Source organism: Maylandia zebra, linkage group LG10 (genome assembly GCF_041146795.1).
Source record: "Maylandia zebra isolate NMK-2024a linkage group LG10, Mzebra_GT3a, whole genome shotgun sequence".
Lineage (NCBI taxonomy): Eukaryota > Metazoa > Chordata > Actinopteri > Cichliformes > Cichlidae > Maylandia > Maylandia zebra.
This window is the reverse complement of record NC_135176.1, coordinates 30,030,363-30,049,035: the sequence shown is the minus strand read 5'-3', so window position 1 is coordinate 30,049,035 and position 18,673 is coordinate 30,030,363. Positions and strand designations below refer to the sequence as shown.

General features: G+C 39.7%; 2 protein-coding genes across 2 annotated transcripts; one reads left to right on the top strand and one right to left on the bottom strand.

Annotated features, from left to right (window-relative positions):
* Window positions 1–40: 40 nt before the first annotated feature.
* Window positions 41–7,788, top strand: sap30l (sap30-like). The gene is made up of 5 exons (XM_004551129.4): window positions 41–428; window positions 555–771; window positions 2,826–2,948; window positions 4,283–4,381; window positions 5,784–7,788. The coding sequence occupies exons 2-5, from the start codon at window positions 586–588 to the stop codon at window positions 5,910–5,912; spliced, it is 537 nt and encodes a 178-aa protein (XP_004551186.1). The 5' UTR covers window positions 41–428; window positions 555–585; the 3' UTR covers window positions 5,913–7,788.
* A 1,986-nt stretch (window positions 7,789–9,774) lies between these two features.
* Window positions 9,775–12,083, bottom strand: LOC101471856 (heart- and neural crest derivatives-expressed protein 1). The gene is made up of 2 exons (XM_004551130.3): window positions 11,286–12,083; window positions 9,775–10,308 (listed from the first exon to the last, which is right to left on the bottom strand). The coding sequence occupies exons 1-2, from the start codon at window positions 11,763–11,765 to the stop codon at window positions 10,213–10,215; spliced, it is 576 nt and encodes a 191-aa protein (XP_004551187.1). The 5' UTR covers window positions 11,766–12,083; the 3' UTR covers window positions 9,775–10,212.
* Between the last annotated feature and the right edge of the window lie 6,590 nt (window positions 12,084–18,673).

Sequence of the window (18,673 nt, the reverse complement as noted above, 5' to 3'; positions counted from 1 at the left end):
AGTATGGGAACTTCCGCCCCATAGACAGAGCATGTTCCATTGTAGGATCTCCTCGAAAGAGTGCCGTAATCGTTAGAGGTGCACGTCGTTAAATGTGTAATTTAGTCAAAGTTGGTTAGAAAGCTGTAGCCGCCAGTGTTTTTATAGCTCGGAGTTGTTGTCGTACGCGCAGAAGCGACGGCTGGTTACAGGGACGAACTGCGGCGCTCTCACCGAAGGAATTCCTGCATCAGCGGCAGCTCATCCACCTTGCTGCACCGCTAGCACAGGAGCTAGCCAGTGTAAGCAGAGACTGACGGCGCCAGTCTGCCGGAGATATATACGAATATGTCTTCAACCTATGGCAGCGATCGTGTTTTTAAATAACTTACAAGTCGGCATCAAAACATCAGGGGCTGTTAAATTTACATTGTAGCCACTTAGCCAAGGTAGCTCGCTAGCTAACGTTGCCAGAATTGTCTTTCATAAAAGGGCAACGGGTGAACAGGAGACTAAGTGTCCCACCTGACGCTGTTTGTTTTTTGTTGGCGCTCCTTTTTTTTTAAATTGTTGAGGTTAAAGCAGGCACATCGTCACAAGTACAGAATGAATGGGTTCAGCACAGAGGAAGATAGCCACGACGGACCGCCTGCTCCGCCGTTTTACGGTCAGAGCTGCTGCCTGATCGAGGACGGAGAACGCTGCGGCCGGTCTGCTGGAAACGCCTCCTTCAGCAAGAGAATCCAGAAGAGCATATCACAGAAGAAGCTCAAACTGGACATCGACAAGAGTGTAAGACAAAGCATGTTATTGCGTATTTTAAAGTCTTGAACAGAGTGCGGGGGTGGCTGAAAGTTAGTGGAATCTGAACAGCTGTCAGCTAATGCTAGTTAGCCGGTTAGCGTCAGTTATTGTGACCATAGAGCTTTCCGGTCCTGCTGGAGGTAAAGTTAGCAGACTGTGGTGGTCCTGCTTGCTGAGAGATTTAGCTGTCATGCTAACGTTAGCTGTGCTCGTTACTTGAGCGTCGTGTGGGATAGCAGTGTCCCGAACTCAGAGCTTTCTGTCGTCGCAACAGTTTTCTCCAACACGCCCCCGCCGCTGCTCATAAAATGGCTGTTGCCAGGGAAGCTTAACGAGTTGCTAAATGTCAGTCCAGTTATAGCAACAGTCGAGTTTTAATGCCGGCTGTCGACAATTGTTAAAGTTAAACTCCACACCGCATCGCTACCGTGTGTCTGCTGAAGAGCTTTGCAGCGACTTGGCTTCTTTTATGGCAGTTATTTAATGGCACGCGCTGTCTGATACGCATTTATTACAGCTGATTGTGCCAGCAGTTATCACGTGGTCTGTGTGAGCCCACAGTGAGAGAGACACTTGTTGAGACGTGAAGCAGAGACTTTTCTTAGAAGTTCTCTTTTCATATTTTGCTTATATTTAGCAACAGACAGCACTTTACTCGGAGTGAGCAGACATTATAGGAAGATACTTTATTGGGAAATTGTTGTTACAGCACCAGGATAATCAATAAAAATTGTAGGGTCCATGTTAAAGTAAAAGTGCCTCAGGCCATAGTGAGGGCCTCATACTTTGAGACAGCAACTGTTCCCAGCCCCAGTTTTGTCAATTTTTTGCACAAAGATGTCTGGGAATAAGACCACTGAAACTCAATATTGTTGGGGCTGACAGGCTGCCTTGTAGTTCCACAAACACTGGTTTTGTTTACTGTGTCTGGGAACAAAAACAAAAGCATTCATTAGCCCAGAGCCACATTTTTAAACAAAACAAAAAAGGGTTATCTAACAGAGTGACAAAACGGAGAAAATCAGCAGATTGGCACATTTGAAGAGAACGCAGTCAAGCTTTTGAGTATGCCCCACTTTAAAAGCTGGAGAAAGTTTTATCAGTTATTAACAAAAACAGCAAATCTGGATCAAAGCGAAATTCCAGTAATAACAATGGCAAACTCTTTTATTTTCATTACAGAAATGAGATTGTGTATATTCTTCCTTTTAGTCAGATTCCCTCACGCTTTGAGAAACACTTTGGTTCAAACAGTTGGCGAATGAGCAGCTCATGAATAGTGTTCGCATTACAGCAGCTGCTGAATAACACAAACATATGGCAGGTTTACATAGCGTCCTTGTGTGATCTGCTGTGCAGTTTGTCCACAACACTGAAAAAGATTAAGAAGAACCTACGGGCCCCAGTTTTGCCCCGTTATGCACAGCAGTGTCATATCCACGAGTGTACAGGTGTCTGTTGTTGCTGCATTAAGCCACTCTGCATGCTTTGCTCCTCATTGTGTCCACTCTCGTTTGTGTCCTGTGTGTTTCCTACAAAGTGGTGGCCGTGGGCATGTTGGTGATTTGTTACACCCACGTGTCAGCTCAGGGAATGAGCTTCTATTCGTTTGTGTTCGTGTGTTAACTCTCCTAGTTTATTCATGGCATGCAGGGACTCGAGTGACACGTCATACAGTGAAAGTGTGGCCTTGAGGAGTTACGTGCTTATGATCACACAGAGATACAGGGATTGTTGCATTAGAGGCTTTCAGCTGAGACAACACATGGAAGACGAGCAGAGCGTAGAGTCACAGTTTCAGTGTGGAGGTCTTTAATGAGACACTTCCTGTTTTGAGTGACACATTTTGGATGATTTCTGCGTGGCTGCAAACAAGAGGTTTAAAGTAGAACAGCAAAAACAGAAGTGTTGTTTTGGTTGACATTAAAGCAGAAGCTTGAGAATGATTTTGAAAAACTGTATTAAACAATCTGGAAATGACCAGTGAGACTGGGTGAACCTAAAGCTTTGCATTAATGGAATTCTCCCATCTGTTCCCACAGGTGCGACATCTCTACATCTGTGACTTTCACAAGAATTTCATTCAGAGTGTTCGCAACAAGAGGAAGAGGAAGACCAGCGATGATGGAGGGGAATCCCCAGATCATGATGTGGAGGTGCCCGAGGTAACAGGGAGTGAAACGTTAATCATTATAATGATGCTGAAGCTCTGTTGTCCAAGTATTCAAGTTTCTTTCCTTGCTTTCGATGTTTTCCACGTACCTCATGTTTAAAAGCTTGGCTTGTTTTGTTTCTCTAAGCAGTCCATGGTGAACTTTGAGGAATGCTTTGGATGATTTCCCTGCACTAGTTTTCACTTTCTTTACTGACTTTGCAGAACTGATGTATACATCGTAAACATTCTAAGCTTGATTTAAAAAAAAAAAAAAACCCCTCAGTTATAATTTATCCACATCAACATTCGTCTCCAGAAGAACTCTGGTTTATCCAGATGTTGCTTTGCATACTTTAGGAACATTGCCCTCTGTGTTTGCAGCAATTCTTCCTGCTTTGCAAGCAGGCAGCCCTTTAATATTGTTTATAAACTCCCAGTTTTTTAGGCATCAGTTAGAGAGTGGAAGGGATTGGCAGGAGTATGCTAGCTCCCCTGAGCCTCTGTTTGTCTCTCAAACCAAAGATTGCCATCTAAGGTGAATGTGTTAATCACTCACATAAGACTGGATGGTGTGACTACAAATTAGTATCACTGTTTTCATTAAGATTCAAGTGGCTTTGTGTATGTCACTATATTGTTTACAATGTGTTACTTTTTGTCAGAAGCACATACAATATATAGTAACTTTTTAAAGTTATAATTGAAAAAAGAATCACTTCTGTTAAGCAAAATTAAATGCTTACATATGGCTCGTTAATGTTTGTGCAGCAGATTTAAAGTGAACCTTTAAACAAACGTTATTTCTCTCTGAGTAAAAACACCTAAGTCTTTTTCTTTGCCTCACCTGATTCCATGTCACTGTGTGGGTGGAGCTTTCTTGGTGTGGATGGGTAATATTTATCCTGTATTAACTTTTGGGTTGTGTAATGAGAGCTGTGGGTTCACAGTTAGTCCCCTCTCATTGTGCTCAACAGCACTCCTCGTGGCCTGTAATGATACATTTAAACTGCTTGAAACCCCACAGTGGATGTTTCTCTGTTCCCCAGTGCAGCCATATTTGAGAAGGCAGCACTAAGCTCAGACCACGTTTGGATTGCCACAATTTCCTTCTTTAAGAAAAATAAATCTGTTCTGGATTTACTTGTTTTCATGTATTTTCATGCTGCATTGACCCACTTTCTCTCTGTGCATCATTAAAGTTTCAGCTCCTTTAAAAGCTGAAAAAGAGGCAGAAGCCACTGGGAGCCTTGCATAAACCATGGAAAGCAAGATTAAAAAAACCCCCCAAAAAGCTCATCACTTTGAACCCACTCACTGAGTCCCTGCTTCTCTTGGTGATTTCAGGTGGACCTTTTCCAGCTGCAAGTGAACACGTTGAGACGCTACAAGCGACACTACAAGCTCCAGACCAGGCCCGGCCTCAACAAGGCCCAGCTGGCAGAGGTAACAGCAGATGCTGCTTTTCATTTAGGGTGTTGTGTACCCTAACTCTTTCATCAGGGAGACTACCGTGAGAGTGGATTTGTGTTTTTTAATCCAGTACATCTCACTAATTTTTCTTTTTCTTTTCTTTTCTTTGGGAATGTTGATCACTGAGCTGCTCTCATTAGTGTATGCTGCTGTGATATAGGAAGTGTTGGCGCTCCCATTCAGCTGTAATGGCAAATTGTTAGACTGATTTCCCAAATCGACAGGTGGACTCGGTGCAGCCAGCTCCGCCCTCGTCCTTATAATTACCTTCTGTGCTTTGCGCTCCCGGTCATCCTGAGATGGGGTCAGCTGGGGTCGCATGTGGTGTTGGGCTAACAGTGGGAATGAATGAAATCAAACTGGGCTGTAAGTTGGATGTTTCCCCAGGCTTTTAGTCACATTCAAACCCTCCTATTAATGAGCCTACCACATCATTAATAAAACACCAGTCAACAGCCCCACAACCAGTTACAGCTGTCCTGTGTTCAGCCGTGTTCAGGAGAACCATAGCAATGTGAGAGGCTGTGCAGAGGATGTTTGGCTCTGTAAAAGTCGAGGTAAAGAACACAAATGGCTATTTTTCAGTGTTTAGTTTAGGCCCGGTGCTTTTGGTGATCGACACTTTCAGTGCAGACACCGCAAGGACTATTTCCAGTAATTATAAATTCACTGGAGCCAGCTTTGTACTGTAGTGTTGTTTTCACTCTGTAAAATGTTTTTGTTCCCTGAGCTATAAATTCAACTCCATTTGCTTTTGATTGATGCATCACTTGGCCCTCTGTGCAAATGAATAACCAAGAAGAGGTTAAAAGCACCAACTCTTCTTAAAGCAAGGATTGTAGGTGTCCAGAGGGCACCTACAATGTTTGTAAGAGGTGTGTTTACATAGTTTTAAACAACTTATTAGTCAAAGCTGATTAAGAGGAATCACGGGGTTGCTTTTTAAAGAAGTATGAAAGTCGCTCTCATTTTTTGGACAACAATGGAGCATTTCTCAAATAATAACTCCCAAAAAAGCTGCTCATTATCATGTGACTGACTCATATAAACATCATATCAGAGGAGGGGCCAACTTAGAAGTGATCAACTTTTAAAGTTTCTCCAAATCTGGCTCTAGGGAAACCAGTGCGAGATATGGAAAAGTTAAATTTTTCACAATTGCAGAAAAATGAGAAACCGTGTCGCCATGTTCTCATTTACAAATATCGCAAACTAATCTGGATCCAGATTTCTTTCTGGGGATTTAATTTAATGGTGTGAAGGAAGATTTCAGCAGTCAGGTATGCAGTCTCAGTCTTTTCGCTTACCAACCCTGAAACAAACGATGTATATCGCTTTTCTTTTAACCGCTTCCCTCTTTCTCTCCCTTCTGCAGACGGTGAGCCGTCACTTCCGGAATATTCCAGTGAACGAGAAGGAGACGCTGACCTACTTTATTTACATGGTGAAGAGCAGCAAGAGCCGCTTGGACCAGAAAGGGGACGGTGGCAAACCCCTGGACTAAACTTCCCCCACAACAATCACAGCGGAAGCTACAACCACAACAACAACAACTGTAGCTACAGACAAAACCTGGACTTCAGTAACGGCTCCTCTGCACCCTCCTGCTCCCCTCTGAGAACAGGACACGAACTGCTGTTGTCCTTAAAGGACTCAAAACAGAAATCCAGGGTGAGATGAGTTCATTTTGGCTTTTTGGCCCTCTTCACAGAAATCCAGTCTCTCCCTTTTGACTTTGCCCTCTCCAAGGTATTCCCTGATTTACGAAAGCCAGGACCATAAAGACTGCTGATTACAAGGACTCACTCTGCAGAGTTTTATGTCGTCATACTGTAACACAACTGTGTCTATATGTACAAAAGAACAGCGTCCGACTCAAGCGACTCAGCTGAATGCAGTATCCTGCCTTAAGAGTCAAAAAAATAACAAAACAACTTTTGGTAATTTTGGTTTTCTTTGCCAAGTTGACTGTTAAACACGCTCACAGTGAGGAATGCTTGTGCCAAACGGGACTGCGAGATGGAGCTGAATGATGCGATGATAAGTGGGATTTTTCCCTCTTTCTTCATACGTGACTGTTGGAAAAGAAATGCCACCCTGGTCTGAAGTCACATCCAGAACATTAAGGCTCAGGTTCACTCTTTAAAAGCTGCAAATGGTGAAGATAATGATTATAAATGTTGTGTAAAACATTAAAGGAAGAAGAACCGAGTAAGGATGTGATACGTTGTGACTCAGTCTTCTATTTGTTAGTGGTTTCTTTTTTTTTCTTTTTCTTTTGAACCTGTGAACATACACATGCTGATTTCTTTATTTCTGTAACCCAGTTTAAGTTTAAGTAAGCTTTAGTTCAGCCTTAATTCCACAAGTTGTTCAAAGGTTGTGTCTGGTTGCATATATCATTTCTATTTTCTTTTTTCCTTCCACATTAAGTGAAAGCTGTTTCGCATGAATAGTCGGGCTGTATTGTGCTGCCATCCGACGGTGTTTACAGCGGATAAAATCTCTGCTCTTAATTTCATTCCTCCAAAGTGGGCTGACAGGTTAGCCTGGTGAAAGTGGGAGAAAAAAATTAATGTTCTTCTTTTATTCACAATTTTGAATATGTGTTACATGTGGATGCCCTTCTTCCGTATCGGCGGGTGAGATTTAAAATTTTAAAAACTTAAAACAAACCTTTTCATAGTGGTGAACCTGCTGCTGCTGCTGCTTCAGTCCAGCACGATTCATTTGGCAGTAAAACGGCATCAAACAGCAACATGTTTTTTCTCTGTATAGACTCAGTTATTTACATTTAAAGCAGAAGAAATAATACGTTTGGCTTTTTGTTTAATTTTTTAAACTTTTGTTCAGTTCCTTTTTTTTCCCTTCTGTTTTTTTTTTTTTTAAGCTGCCTGAAGTGATGGGAAATGAGTGGGAGCTGTTGGGTTGCTAGCCACCGTTAACCACCTGTTGATGTGTTTAAAAACACTTAATGTGATAAAGCAAACGCGCTGCTGACGACCTATAAGTTTATTTAAAAATTTTTAAAGCACTGCTGCAACCTCCAGGTGACGGACATCTTTGCTGTTTTACAGACACATCCTCTTTGTCTTTTATGGTGGCGGAGGCACGGATCGTACGTGCACTTTGGATAATTGTGCGCACGATTTGTGTCAGATTTGTCCTTTTCTCTCTCCCTCGCTCTCTTTTTTAAGTGTCACATTTTAAATTTTGCTTGTAGGTTTGTTAGTGTCATGTAGGTAACATCCATCTTTATTAATGTGTAGGTCATGCCACGTTAACCTAATTGTTGTATTAGGAAAAAGAAACCTATTTAAGTATGACTGCTTGTTGCTCCTATTAATATAAATAAATGTATTGTACAGGAAGAAGAAAAAGCCTCATCTCTGCTCTTTTAACATGTTGTGACCAGAGGTCAATAACACCAGACTAATTATACAATAGAACCAGCGATGTGCTTTAAGTGTTTTCTATGTAAAGATTATACTTTGTACTCCATGCCACTTATTTTAAAAAGTACAATCTAGAAATACCTTATGCTCTGTCACTAAAGATGAAGCAGAACATGTAAGTAATGCATCGCTGGACAGCTGGAGATAATATTTTTAAATAAAGTTATATACACATTATGCTTCAGTGGTTTAATGTATGATCCTATATGATAAGTTCTTATAGTACTTTAGCATCAAAGTATTTTAAGTTTATTAGGACTGATGTTTAAACTGTATTGGAGCTCTTCATTTAATGCTTTCTAACAGATTGGCACTGTATTTTTATTTTTTATTTTTTTAAACGAAATACACTGGAGATTCAGAGGCCTTGACTTTGTCCTACATGTTTTCCTCCACACTATATTTAAAGATGAAGAAAACGTTTTCTTTTACTTGGTTGAAAGTTGCAGTTTCCTCATGCTGTATTTTTACAATGACGCCCATCGACCACAAGGCGTCACTGTTGCTACTGTAGCGCGACTGCAGTCCATTGATTTTTTTTTTTCTTACATTTGGAAACAACACTTACTTCACGCTGTTCTTGTATTTAGCTTTTTGCAAAAGAATGATAAATAAATAAATAATATGAAGGGAACTGTGGAGAACAGCAGACTGTCAACCTGTGGAAATTATTTAAAGGATAAGGACAGCGTTACATTTTCAAAGTAATGAATTTGTTGAACAGCATCCGGTTAACACGATAGCGCTTTTTATGTTATTTCAAATTATATGTAGATTTAAAACATACCAGAAAACTATTAACAAATGGATCATTTAGATGTGGGTCTACATATAACTTGTGTTGGTGAAACAAACTCAGTTGGGAAGAAAATGAGTAAAAGTAAGAATTTAAAAAAGGAATTAGAAATATTAAATTTTAAATAAAGGAAAAAAAAATTCCTGCTGTTCGAAAAAAAAACTTTATTGTCCATATCAAGATTTAGGTTTCTTTGGTTTTTCGTTGTTTTTTTTTTCTTACTTGGGACCAACACCTACATGGCTAAAAAAATTACGTAACAACAATAATAATAATGATAATAATAATAATTTTAAACATGATGGGGAAAAAAACACTTTCACCAAACACAGCTAGTGTCTTAAAATAATCATTTATTTACGGAACTATATATATATAATTTCACATCTAATGCACATTTCCATCACCACTGCGCACATTAATAAACTTTTATCCTATTGGGTCTTTTGATTTTGTTTTGTTTTTTAAGTTTTACATGACGGAGTGAATAAAGTTGCGGTAACTGAACAGTCGGTGTCTTCTCCCAGCGGACAGTGACATCGTGTAGAGTATTTGAGGTAGATTCAGTAAATTCAATACGATTCCTACGCGAAACAACAGCCCGGAGAGTTCACGCGCACACACACAGAGGGTCTGTTGGGAGATAATTGAGCTGGGAAAACCTACTGTGGACGAAAATACCTGAAAATGAAATAATACAGCGGGATGGAACAGTGATAAACAAAAACGTGTCCCCCCTTTCATGATGTGTTTCTTCCGGCTTCCGTTTATTTGATTGTATCTTTAGAAGCCAGACATCTATAAAAATCGTCCGATTTTTTTTAGTACTTACTCGATCCATGATTTAAAAGTTAACATTTTAATTTTATTTTTGACATGTAAATTATTCATATTTTGTACACGTTTTTGTGTCAGCATTAAGTAAATTAAGTACAGTAAGTTTAGGGTAAGAAATGAAATATTAATTTTTTAAGAAAAAAGGAAGAAAAAATACGCCAACACGCACAAAACTGAAATTTATAACTGCTTCCTGGTTTAACAAAACTCTATAAATTATTAACACTGAGAAATAAACCGGTGTCTCTGATCTGAAAAAAAACATATCTAAATTTAAATGGCTTCATACTGAAGACTTCTTCCACCTTCTTATAATTTATTTATTTTTTGCTTCATTTCCTTTAACTGGGAAGACAACGTCAGGTAAACACACATTTAAGGGGAGACAGATGTGTTTTTGACACCTTCCATCGCGACATCTGGTCCGCAGGGGTGGAAAACATCAACAAAGCAGAAATACCACAAATATCAAACACCTACAATCGGATCTGTGAATCGGCTTAGAAACCACAGCACGAGAGAAGAAGACGTCTCTCCTGGAGCTCTCCACCGTCCCTCCACCTTTTATGCCCGTGTTGTCCTTTAGTTCGCTCTTTTTTGCGCATCGCCGCACGGCCACAGCGACGTGCTTAGGTTCACTCAGTGGTTTGTTTTATTTTAAATCTGATTTGAATCCAGAGTCTCTGAGGAGTTTTTTTCGGGTTGAGAAGTGGAGGTCACTGGTTCAGCTCCAGAGCCCAGACCTGCTGCGGCCACCCAGTCCGGCCTTTCACCTTCTTCTCGGCTCCTAAGGACTCCGGCAGGCCGTCGGTCTGTGGGAGGAGGGGGAGGAGGATGAGAATGAGGATGGAGACCAAAACACCACAACATAATCAGCAGGACAGAGAGCTGAGGGCCACTTTGCTTTTACTTTATTTGAGCTTTTTGCGCTATTTCGCACATCATATTTATCTGTATTCCAATCTTTGTGTCATGTGATGCACTCTGTTTTTAGATGTGCTTTATAAATAAATCTGGATTTGGAGTCTAAGTTTGTCCTCGTGTAATCTGAAGAAAACTGGAGGTTTTAGTGACGCATTCAGGGCGATGACATAACAGGATTTCACTAATTGACAGTAAGTCAGCTCCTGGGTCGGAGCATCAGGCATTGCCTGTCACGTACCCCAATATTGACTAGTAATCTTTTAAATACATAGAAACGATAAAGACTTTATCATTTGTCTAAAACAGCATTTTATTGTATATCTAATAAGGAAAGGACATTTACTTTTCGTCGGCTATGATTAGGAGCTATATAATTAATAACAAATAATAATAACTGTTATTAATAATTAATAATAGCTTGTTATTCATGTCAATATTTTAGGCCTGCACATATTCAAGCCTAAATATCTGAGTCTAAATCTACAATTAGAAACTGTTAGAAAACATTATGCATTCACTATAATTAACACGTCATAAATGTTTACAGGCACAAACTGTTAAATGTTGTTTTTTTTTATTGTTTGTTAGGTTAGTTTAAAATATAATTTGGCCGATATTTCAACTGGGACTCATAACTGGGAATTATTTGAAGGAAAAATGAGATTAAATAAAATGATATAATTATAAAGCGATATAAAGGCTTTGGTTGCAGGTTAAACATTAACGGTACTTCAATCCGAAAGGTCATGCTGAAGCATTCATCATTTTCAGGCCTACAGCTGCTTTTACACTGACTAACATGTTACCGAATCCCAGAAAAATGCTTTGGGTTGGGTTGCATTTCACTTCGACACTCGTAACTTACCAGCTCCCGTTTTCGTTTCAAATCCCGGTTTTCAAATTTCTTAATTTCGGCCTTAAAGCCCTCCGTCTCCCCGGAGTCTTTGGCCAGGACGTCCATCAGATAAGCGATGTAACTGGTCGCCAGGCGTAAAGTTTTGATTTTTGACAGTTTTGTGTCCGCCGGCACGTTGGGGATGCACTCCCTGAGTTCGGCGAAAGCTGTGTTGATGCTTTCCGTCCTCCGGCGTTCCTTCTTCGGCCCCGACGCTCTCCTCTTTCCCATCCCGGCCTGGAGCCCTTCCAGCCGGGCATCGTGCGTCGTTCCGGGCGCTCCCAGCTCCGCAGCTGGGTAGGGCGCCTGAATCTGGAAATCAGGGGGCACTTCGCCGTGGTTCACCACCCAGCTCTGGAAGTACGGTGCATCCTGATGACACCGCTGGACGAAAGGGAAGGGTTCGTGCATCAGGTGGTGGTGATGCTGGTAACCCCCGATGAGGTTCATGCTGAGCGGGATTGCAAATATGGTCGTTGCCGTGTTTCCCTTCGGCCTCTCTCTGCTGCCGCCCCAAAACGATCTTTGCTCGGGGATCCGCAGCCAAAAGAAATCATTCAAGATTTAAATACGTCTTCCTCTGGATTTATTAACAAGTCAAACAAAAACAACCACCGCCTTCACATCGTATTCATTCTGAACGCGGCTTCAGCCCAGGCCGAGAAAAACGTTTTAAATTCCACAGAAGAAATGTCGGCGATGAGCAGGGCTCCACTTGCGTTTCCTTCTTGAAATCGTTTCCAAACGAGGCAGCTCTGACTTGACCAAGAAATTTGACCCTGGTGAAGGTGTGAGGCCCCAGGTTTATATGACTTGGATATCTGCGTGAAAAGGAGTCAGCCAATGGAGGGCAGCGCCCAGGATGGGAGGAGAGTCTGGATAGGCTTCTGAAAACATGCACCACAATTTCAAGACCCTGCACAAGGAGCAACTATCGGCTATCCGAAAATGTTGCAGCAGAAAGTAGCTACTTTGTAAATCTGTAAATCTTTGTAGGATTCAAAGTCTTGTTTTACTTTTGGAAAGCGTTTACGCACGAACTTTACGCACTGACATCTCTTAAGGCATACACGCTTAATCATTTCTGCCACTGATTTGCAGCAGCACTGTATTATCTACATTTATATTTGAATTAACAACTGCAGGTTGGAATACATGGAGTCAGAGATTTAAATAAATATATATGTATAAAATGTAAATTTTTAAAGACGTGTGTATAAATTTCAAAAATAAAAATAAATAAGATTTGCCAACTCAGAAATTCAGACAATTCGACTGTTTTTAATGATAATCCCAAATAATCCAAAGCAGACTTTATCTTTTTGTTCAGCTAAACATTTAAAAGAATGGGCGAATAAAAAAGGTAGAACTATGCCTAAAATTTAAAATTGACATCATTTTATCCGTTTTTACCCCGGTGTGCTCACCAATTTAGTTGCTTTAAAAACATGAAATTATTTTTCTTTTTCGGTCCTTCTTTAAAGATTATCTAAGGTTTTTAAAAATATTTTCTTTAAGGCGTAATGGCCATTTTCTTATGCCACATGTCAAAGTTTAGAACTATTTTTATCAGAGTGAAAAGGCCTGACCAGATTTTTATCCACGTCTTATTTTCCAATAATAACATGACGTGAATGTCAGAGAGTAATGAGAAGTGTAAATGACCCGTTTGAGGATTTTTTTTTTGCGCTACTTTTGGCGCACAGAATCAGCGGCCTGTCCGCGTCATACCTGAAGGAGAAGGCCTGCACTGGCTTTATCATTTTTTTTCCTCTTCCTCGCGCAGCTCCTCGCCCACCAAACACATCATCTTATCGCCATCGCCTAAAAACATTATCCCATTACATTACATGACCTTGACGCTATTTAGAAACCATTTACGGCGGCGTCTTATCTAAATACAGCCATAAATCAGGAGGTGTCACCCTCCTGCAGCACGGGTACAAGTATTCCATAAAAGCTCTCCTGGCCTGCTCACTGTTTACAGCTAAGAAGTTTGCAGCATATTTCACCGACCAACCTGCGTTACAATAAATAATCATCAGTCACAACTTTATGTTCCTTACTTCACACGAATGCACTGAAGTCTGCACGGAAAGGTTCATATGAATGCGCACAATGCTCTGCGTTTTTTCCCGTTGTTACCATCCACACTCCTGCAATACACTTTTATTCTTTCGACTGAATTATTTTTTGTGTATATAGCCACACAGATACTTTGAAGTCCACTGTATTTTTTTATGAGGGGTTATGGTTGATTTTGCACAATATAAATTTGTGATTGTTGCATTTTAAAACACCGAAGGGGCTCACAGCACCTGGAGCAGCTACAGCGCTGAAATTTGCTGCTCATTTATTTGACAGTCTTAGGGGAGCCATTCTTCATCATGACCACGCTGACTTTTATACTTGCGTGCATCATCCTGAAGAACTGTACTTATTTTATCTTGCTTTTTATTTTTATTATGGACACATAATACAACAAGAGCCTCATGTCAAAATAAAATGCTTTAAAGCAGAAAAATAAAAGCATGTGCAAAAAAATGTACAAAAGTAAATAGGACGATGCAAATTGACATTAAAAAAACATACATATATATATATATATATATATATATATATATATATATATATATATATATATATATATATATATATATATATATATATATATAAACAGTAATTAATGAAGCAAGCATTTTATATTAATTCATTTCTAGTAGACATTTACTGAATGGGTCATTGATGTACTTTTGTGTTCTAATAAGATCTGAAATTGAACTAAAATACATCTGGCTGATAATCTCACTAGTCTCGAAGTACTGAGATATTCTGTTCAGTGGGGATGTTTACCTCTATAATACAGCAAGTTATTGGCAATAGGAAGTAGAGCTGCTGGGATTATAATATAGGACCAATTCCATGCAGGGGATTTGTTATTTGGCTGCAGTTGCATGTCATGCATTATCATGTGTTATAACTCTGCATCTTAGTTTTACACTAAACAAACAGTAAGACATGGATATAAGATACACTATTTAAGTGAAAAGTGAAAAACCACAGCACAGTGGAGGTTTTTTTTTTACCCACAAGTGTGATAAATTGTGCATCTGTTTTCCTTCTTAAATCCTTTTTCAGCCTTCTTGTGTCAAACATATACAAACTATTAAAATTGTTCAAAGACAAGAGAAGAAGAAAGGGGGAAAGGTTTTTTTTGTGTGCAACTTTTCCTTTAATTAAAGAAAGTCCCCTGTGAACTGAAAAGCAAATTTTGTTTTTGCTATAAAACAAAATGGTTAATTTAAACTTTTTTTCCACTTTGATTCCACGTCTGCATTTAGATGCATTTTGCTGTTAAACTGTAAATTCAGACGTGCAATTTGTCGCTTTGCAAGTCAGCACGAGTCTTCTGCCTCTACAGTCAAACTTTGTTTTCCTCCTCTTGCACAGTTCAACAAATAAGCGCATGAAACAATGATATTGCATTTGGCATATTTTTATGCAAAGCTGGGGCTGCTTATGAGCCTCCTCTCTGTCCTGTTTGCCACTCGCGTGTAGCCTCCGCTGTCAGCGTGAAAAACACCATGCAGCCTCCAAAAAGAAAACCTGACACTGTTGATTAAGACGTCCACTACACAGAGATGAAATACAACACTGGTCATACACCCACACGCCCTCTTACTCCTTTTCTTCATCTCTCTCTGTATCACTTTCTCCACTTCTTGTTCTCCTTTTGCCTCCATTCTTTCTCTCAAATGTTTAACCAGAACCTTCCCTCTTTTTGATCTCTCATTTTTTCTGCCTGTTTTTTTCCTGCCCTGCTATCACCAGAGGTGCTGAAAGACCTGAGCAGCAGTAATAGTCTCTTCATATTTTGCTTTCAGCCCCAATAGACTTCAGTCATCTCTCTCTCTCTTTCACTCTCTCTCCTCTGTTCCTGCTTTGCCAGGAGAAACATCCAAAATAGGTCATAAGGAGCCATCTTGGCCCTGTTATGAATTCTCCTCATAATTGTTTGTGTCATCATGTAGATTTTTCAATAGACACTGCTTCCCTCCTCTTCAGATTGCTTACCCTCAACTCCACATTTCCAAACAAATATTCAGCCTGATTCAAAGCCGAGCAAGCTCAGTACAGCAGAGCACGCTCAGCTCCAAGTGTTTATCATGCAGAGGCTCTTACAGTATATACATATATCCACCTCTGGCATACGTCGACGCCAGCACGCAAAGCTAATTAAGCCCATTGGGTACAATTAGACATGGCGGCTCTTTCTCATTCTGGGAAATGTGGGCAAAGTGGATCATGCTGCAGGGTCAAGGAGTTCCTAAGAGGCCCAGTGCCCGATGGGAGAAGAAATTCCAGTGTCCACTATGTGGAGTGTTAAAGAGGAGCAGGACGGGGTGCAAAAGAGGCTAAAAATGTCAATTAATAGTTAATGTGGGATTATTTTGTTTCGTGCTGGTGCATTTGAGTTTATGCAGAAGTCGAATCTCTGAAAACTGAAATCTGAATTAAATTCTCATTTTAATCAGTTTGAGTTTTGCTTGTTGTTAAATTCTCACCACAGTCTACTTTATTGTTTTGCTGCTTGAGGGTGTATGTCATTCAAATTACACATAAATTAGTTATGTAGTTATTGATTAATGTCTGTTATCCTTGCATGCAGTGGGACAGATTTGGTTTTATGGTTCCAGATCTTAAGATTTCTGTCTCAGAGATTTTATTTGTCTACATCTTAATACTTGTACGTGGGGTTTCTTGTATGGCATTATAAATGACATTATGGAATGAACATAAAGTAAAATGCTTGATACTAAATTATTATTGTTCTTTTCTTGTAATTGAGATTCAAAATTCCAGAAAAAAGAAACGTTTTAATGGGAAATCTCAATAAACATGATGATGTCATGGAATTGTGTGCAAATTTCAAACATTTCTGTTCCATGTCTTCACATTTGTGGATTCGCTTGCATGATTTGAAAATACAGCAGCAGCAGCAGCTTAATGTGACGTCTGTCGTTTATTGTTATTATTTAGCTTTTTATCTTTTGCCATCCGTCCGTGCAGCCAACCGCTTTTCCTGTTGTGGGTGCAATTTACACACTTTTGCAGGAGGACAACATGTTGTGTGTGTTTGGTTTTTTTTAGTGTATGTTCTATCATCTTTTAATGGGCTGCATCTATAAAACTGTGGGTCAGTACTGATACTTACAAGTACAATTTGGCCAATAAGCAGTTGTGACATCTTTTTAATTTATGCTTATTTGTTTATATTGTTCCTTTGTGTCAGGGAAACAAAGAGGTTATCTTAAAAATAATCTCTCCATCACAATTTTTTTTCCATTTTGCACTGACATTTTAATACAACACTACAGATAAACATCAGCACTATGTTTGTTAATGGCCCCTTATTTACAGATATCAGTCAACAGGACCAGTATCGGGCAGCTTGAGCCCTTTTTCTCCACAAAAAATGAATAAATCAGTTATGTATAAATCAGACACTCAGAGACGATCTGCCATCCCTGCCACAGTCCCTCTCTCTCGCTCCTCTGATGTTAATAAAGCAGACACTCTCACACATCTGCAGCTGTTATCATAATGCAGTGAACAATGAAACTTTCCTGAGTGATTTTGTTTCCGCTTTTATTTTTCCTCCTCGAAATATGATCTCGCTGTCAGTGATGTCATTCATATGACTCACATTAAACACTCAGCTAAGCCATCTGTGTTGCATGCCCGACTCCTATAAAACAAACAGGACGTGGTTACAGTATCAGTCATGTCTGTGGCTTCTTTGCATGTTTATCAGGAACAACAGTGATTTTGGTTATAGATGGTGTGGTATTTTAGTTTAATGTAATGTAATCAATAAAAAATTAAAATTCTTGCAGAGATGCTGGTGAATGTTTTATTTGCTGTAGTCTAATTAACAAAAATATACCCCAAGCAGACTGGAGTCAAAACTCATGCTAAACATATTTTATTGTTTGTCATTTGGGAGCTTTACCAGATCATTTACTTTTACTACACACACTCCACACTTGCTTTTTTTCCCCTCCAGCCTGGTCTCACTTTCTTGACCGTTTCATTATCTGAGCAAAAAGGAAATTCTCCACATGTTTGACGCTGCCCACCTCACCTCTCGTACATTTTATTCTCTCCTCTCATCTATCTATTGATAAGTGATTGTCGTCTCCATGCATGTCTGCTCTCTGGTCATTTGTGTCTCAAAGCTCCAGAAACTGCCCTCTAACTGCTGCAATTCTGCCCGTCCTCAGCCAATAAAGATAAGAGCGGGGGGGCTGGAATGTGGAGCAGAGAGGTGACGGTGACGAGCTGAAGGGACATAAACTGACATAAACTCCAACACTTTCAATTATAAACCTTTTACCTCCTTTTTTTTGTTTATCTGACAAGTCATGTGGACACATTTTCAAGTTATACATCTCAGGCTTTTAATAAAACAGCAATTATTCTGTCTATTAGCAGCTCATGACAGTTTTTACACTTTCTGGGAGTTATGAAAGAAATCTCTTTATTTGTCAGCACCTGCGGTCATTCATCAAAAAGAATTTAATAAAAAGAAAATTGTTCGTTTGTTTGTTTTTATAGTTTTTTTTTAGTAAATGCTGATGAAGAAATAACTCCTTATAACACTGCAGAAAGTTATTAAATGCATAGCATATCAACTGAAGGACAAAAATTAATCATGAAAAATGAAAATCATTGTTTCTAAGAGACCAGTGCTTTACGGTGTCTTGTTTTGTCTGACGAACAGTCAAAGACCTGAAGATATCTGGTTTGTAATCATATGAAACAGGGACAAGATGCAGATTCCCACATCGGAGGCATCCAAATAATCCTGTTTTTGCTCAATAAATGACTTAAAATTATTTATATTGTATTTAAAAAGTCCAAATGTATTCTGAGGAACATACAACTAATCATGTACATCTTCAAGACCAAATGATCTGTCAATTAAAAGAACAATATAAGTAAGAGTTCAGATATTAATTACATTGTTAAAATTTAGAAATGCATCAGATACAGCTTGCATCATCCACGTTGGTCCCTGCTTTATTCTTTATGAAAACATCAATATAAACTAAGACTGAGTCAGGTCCTGTGCTCCGGGCTCACGGACCACCGGCAGGTCCGGCTCTAATGATTTCATAGCAGCAGATTTAACAGAGGGTGGCTGCTCTGTGTCAGACGACCCCAGAGGGTTTAGCGAGGCTGACAGTCAAAACATCGGCATAAAGGATTGACCCTGAGAAATCCTGACGTGGAGATGGTTCAGGGACCAGCATCTCTAAAAGTCTGACGTATAAAAATGAAAGCCTAACAAAACT